Source organism: Apus apus, chromosome 3 (genome assembly GCF_020740795.1).
Source record: "Apus apus isolate bApuApu2 chromosome 3, bApuApu2.pri.cur, whole genome shotgun sequence".
In the NCBI taxonomy this organism is placed as follows: Eukaryota; Metazoa; Chordata; class Aves; order Apodiformes; family Apodidae; genus Apus; species Apus apus.
In genome coordinates, this window is record NC_067284.1 from 85,346,475 (window position 1) to 85,351,517 (window position 5,043).

Consider the following 5,043-nt stretch of genomic DNA (forward strand, 5'->3'; position numbering starts at 1 on the left):
CCCTTCAGGTATTCATATAGATTGATGAGCTTTGCCCTGAGCCTTCTTCAGACTCAACCGTCCCAGATCTCAGCGTTTCCTTAGAGGGGAGATGCTCCCGTCCTTAATCACCTTGGTGTCCCTTTGCTGGTGTCTCCATCCAGTTTGTAGGTGTCTCACTTGTACTGAGGAGCTTAAGACTGCATACTGTACACCTGATGTGGCCTCACCAATGCTGACTTGAGGGGAAGGCTAGGAAATTTGTGTATGGGGGAGAAGGAAGGTTGAGAGTAAGAATTTTCATAGTGTGTTACATTGTCTGCGGTGTAAGTTATTACCTCTAATTTGCAATTCCTTCTATTACTTTGAGACAACTGTTTCAATTAATCAATGTTGCTGTGGAGTAAGAAATATAGCTGGCAGTCTTTCTTGAAAAATTAAGCAGTTATTTAACAAATGTGACTGGTATGAATGTAATTGCAAAACTGAGCCATGCTTTCAGTCCTAAAAGGGGATTTTAAATGTCAAACTTAGATCTTTGTGGTAATTTCTACAGGTTAGCAAATTTAGTAACAAAAAGCTTAAGGAAAATGCCTTTCTTGTTATGAGAATTTACTCTTAAAACCAATGTTTGTTATTCAACCCAGGAATAAACCCTAGAATCTTAAGCTTCTTTGGTTATATTACAAGTGATAGATATTCAGCTATTTTGGACAGTTAAAAGACTACTTTTTTCATATTTGAAGGGTGCTCTACTGAGGAGGAGTTTCCACAGATGTTTCTTACAACCTTCTACAGTTGTATTGCCCTTGAACTCCCTGTCTCGTCCTGAAGAGTAGGCTACTGTCATGTAGCCACTGGCTTTTAACAGCTGTGCTGCCATCATCATCAGGGATTCATATCCTGCTGAGGTCAATATTGTCTAAGACAGATTCCTTAGTAAATCCACCATCTGTGCTGGAAAACAAAACTTCAAGTTTGTTTTCTTCAGCTCATACACAAATCCATGTTGTAAGATTATCATAGAATGCAGCTCGATCTCCTTTCTGTAGGACAAGCAGTCAGCCTTGGTCAATAGGGAAAACATTTAAAAGTCAAGGGTAAGAAAGACATTCCTTCCCTCTTCCATCCCCCCTTGCTTACCAAAAAACTCTGGTGGAGTGTTTTGTTGTGTAATTGTAGTTTGTGGGCTGCAGCTCAGTATCTCATCACTTTTCTTTTTGGCCACAGGACAGTTGAATCAACGAGTTTTGATTTGTTGCTGAAGACAGATGATGATTGTTACATTGATTTGGAGGCTGTTTTTAACAGGATAACACAGAAAAAATTGGACAGGCCAAACATTTGGTGGGGAAAGTGAGTTGTGTTGGTTTTTTTTTCAACTTGCCTTTAAGAAATACCATGTCTTTAGGGAACAGTTTATTGCTTATTGCTTTAAGTCTGTTTTAATGTGGTTCCATGTTTCTGCCTATTGAAGGTAGTTATAAAATGTAAGACTTTAGTATGTGTAGCACTTTGAATCTCAGAATATAGAAATTAGTCCTTTGCAATAGCTTTCCACAGGTGCCTTTACAATGAGTTGAACTTGCTCAATATCTTAACTAGTTCTAAAATCTGTTGTGTATCTCTTTGTCATGTACTTAAGTAAATAAAAGTATTCCAGCAGTACAGTAAAGTTAAAAGGCAATTATGTATGAGAATTGTAAACATTTTTTAAGCCACTGTGATTTCTCTGGAGGGCTTGAGGAAATGGGGTAAACAGGAGAAAAAAAACAACTGCCTTGATAGTCTGCACTTTATTTTGAAGTCTGTGAATGACAGGCCTCGCTACCCGTTTTGCTGCTGTCTGAAATGGTAGGTCTGAGTCATGAATTCTTGAGTGCAGTTCCCCCATATTAAACTTGTGAGTAACTAGGTGGACTAAAATAGCCCCTCCTTTCCTTCCATCCCTGGAATGCGCTGCTACACCAGTGTAACATCCAACATAGCACAAATGCTACCCTGCTGTAACATTCAGTATAGCACAGCAGCACGATGCTTCTTCCTGTTGCCCTGTGTCTTGCTTCACAAACCTGGTACTGAGTGTTGCTTACTCATAAGGTGATTTAAGAAGGTACGTGGAATGTAACCACTAAATGTCCAAGAGTCTTCAGAGTGTCTTTGGTAGATCCTTCCAAGCTCTCCTGCCTTTCAATTCAGTGGTATCTTATATACTTAGACTTGAGCATTCGTGAAAGTGCAAATGAAATGCTGTTCATGTGGTGTGCTAAGACCTTAACCAGTGTGTCAAGACCTTAACTTCCTGAGCAAAAGGTTAATATATCCGGCTCCTGAGGTGACTTCATTGATAGTCTCCCTTCTGGTCCTCTGAGTGTCCATCTGAGAGCTCAAACTTTGCATTTTTTACCTTGACCTTTCTAGTTCAGACAAGTTTCTTGTTCTTTCTTGATGCCACTTTGTATTCTGTGGTGGTTTTGTTCATTAATTTTAAATCACAATTGAAAAAAGTTGTCATCTAGCTAATTAGAGCATTTCAGGACTGCAGGCTGGAAATCCAAATGTTGCAGGAATCCTACTACAGAACTTTGGCTGTTGGAGAGAACAGAATTATTTTAAGATACTGCTATTGTTTTCTTTTAAAACTGCAGTCAAAAGATTAGTCACCCTCAGGTGTGAGAGAGGTGTCTTTGAGAGATCACTGATTGTGTCTGCAAATGACCAAATTTATGATGGGGTAGAATGTGCCAAGCTGTTTCTGAGGGAGATTGAATCCAATATGAATGCTGTAAAAAAACAGCTCACTTAAGTTGGCTCTTCTACCATGCTATGGAAAGCAGTGGGAGTTAAGAATGGCACCTTTTATTGACTTTAATTAGGCCAAAAAACCCACTTTAGATGCTTGAAGTTTTCCGTGAATAGTAATGTGTACTGAACAACACTGAAATCACTACAAAAGTATAAAATTATTAGCAAAGCAGGTGCCCCTTAGTGTGGAGGGGCTTGCACCCTTCCTGCTGTGACTCACTAGAGAGGAAGATACTGAGTCTAAAGTGAATTCGGGTATCAGATGTGACTTGTATCTCCTTGGTGCTTTAACATGTCAGCTTCAGTTGTGATTGTGTGGAGTCTGATAACAGATCTGCTACTCAACTGTAATTCCTCCCTTATGGGGCTCTTGTCTGAGGTGACAGTTCTTAGTAGCTCACTAAATAAAGCTCTTACCTGCTTGCGCTCATGATTGAATTTGGCAACGCTTGAACCTGTTTGCAGAACGGGGGAGAATCTGCTACACTGACATAGTTATGTCACTTAGTTGTGAATGCGTGAAGTACTGGTACAGTGAGTGTAATACCAGCCTGTTCCTGAACAGGAGAAGCAGGACGTTGCTCACTGCCTGACACAGCAGCCTAGCAGAGTCCATAGTGCTGCACGGCACAGCAGCCTGTTAAAGCCTAGCTGTGCCACACTGCCTGGGGATGGATGGGAGTTGGTGTGGAGAGACTGTGCAGACAGAACACTGCTAGCTTTAGCAGTAAGTACAGTCATCCTTAGAGAAAGTGACTGCCAGGAAGGTTTTTTGCAATTCAGTGATATAAAAACCAGTACTTTGCCTTGCTTACAGCTTTTTAAGCAGCCACTAGTTTTATCAGGAAAATGGGTTATGAAACATTGCTGTAAGTGCATGCCTGCTGGAGGCACCCACCAGCTTTGTGTTGTGTTGATTAACCAAAGGGGGTTGGCCACAGATGTACTCTTAGAGAACATCAGTAAGCCACCTGTGCTTACCTGGATCAAAACCCACCAGCAGGGGCAGACATGCTGAAGACCTGACTGTCAATGTTTTGCTTCTGTTCCGAGAACTTTCTGTTACCCAAGATTGAGACCAAACAATTACACTTTCAACTTTTATGTTTGATTAGATGTATGCCCTAGAGAAATAAGGCCAGGAACTATAGTTAAGATCACCTTCTACTTCCTCCTGTTTATTATCAGTGTTACTTCAGTTGTTAGCAGTGTTCATAGGTTTCACAGAGGGCTTTGTATAAAAATCTGATGTCTAACATGGTCTTCAGTTTCAGACTAAATTGGGCAGTTGATCGCACGGGGAAATGGCAAGAGCTGGAGTACCCAAGTCCTGCATATCCAGCCTTTGCTTGTGGGTCTGGCTATGTCATCTCCAAAGACATTGTTCAGTGGCTGGCAAGCAACTCTGAAAGACTAAAGACGTACCAGGTACACACTGATTCAGTTTTTCTATCTTAAACTAGTCTGAAGAGCAGCATGTATACTGGATGAATTGGAAAGAACATTGCTCAAGTGTTTGTTTGGGGTTCTACTGGTTAATGTTGGCTTTTTGCAGTGTTTTTGGTTGCTGCACTTACTGCTTGTTTTAGGTCAAAGCACAACTGTTTTGGACTGAGACTCTCTGGAGCTGTAATGTTATTTTTTGTACTCTCTTAAGAACAATAAATTATCACAGGAAAGATGCGAGGATTAATTTAACAATTCTAAAATAGTCAGACATAGGTTTTTATAGTTACCATTTTTTACTGCAACTTATTTTAGTTCACAAAGTCATGCTTCATGCTTTCCTGGTGCTAATATCTGTATTTTTAATTTTAATGTGTTGTGTCAGGGTGAAGATGTGAGTATGGGCATCTGGATGGCAGCTGTAGGACCCAAGCGATACCAAGTAAGTCTGAAGAAATTCTCTGATGTTATGGAAAGAGAACATGCCTGCTGCTCCATGTAGCATAAAATAAGGGAATGTTTTTTTCTCAGGAAAACCCACAACAATACAGCCATTGGATTAAAATCCAGAAAAAACTTAAGATGTATTTTGAAAGAAAACCCACAAACCAATCTGCTGCACCTGCAGCCCCCATCTCCACCCCCCAAGTTCTCTGAATAGGTCTAGCAGATCAGAGGGACATAAAGCTCTAGTTGGTGACCTTTGTGTGCAAAGTTTGTTGCTAGAAGCAAGGAAAATCTTGAGTTTTGGAAGTAAAGATTGTTGAAGACTAAATTTGTTGTAAGAAAAACTACTGGTTCTCTCTCTAACAG

General features: G+C 40.4%; 1 protein-coding gene across 6 annotated transcripts in view; it reads left to right on the forward strand.

The window, feature by feature from the left end:
• B3GALNT2 (beta-1,3-N-acetylgalactosaminyltransferase 2) overlaps window positions 1-5,043 on the forward strand; it is a 28,387-nt gene that overhangs the window by 20,737 nt on the left and 2,607 nt on the right. For 4 of the 6 annotated variants that reach the window (XM_051614678.1, XM_051614681.1, XM_051614676.1 and 1 more), the window contains exons 9-11: window positions 1,210-1,335; window positions 4,053-4,212; window positions 4,616-4,672. In XM_051614678.1, coding sequence (XP_051470638.1) covers window positions 1,210-1,335; window positions 4,053-4,212; window positions 4,616-4,672 — 343 coding nt within the window. The remainder of the gene's footprint in view (window positions 1-1,209; window positions 1,336-4,052; window positions 4,213-4,615; window positions 4,673-5,043) is intronic. The other 2 variants (XM_051614682.1, XM_051614680.1) reach the window with 1 other exon arrangement.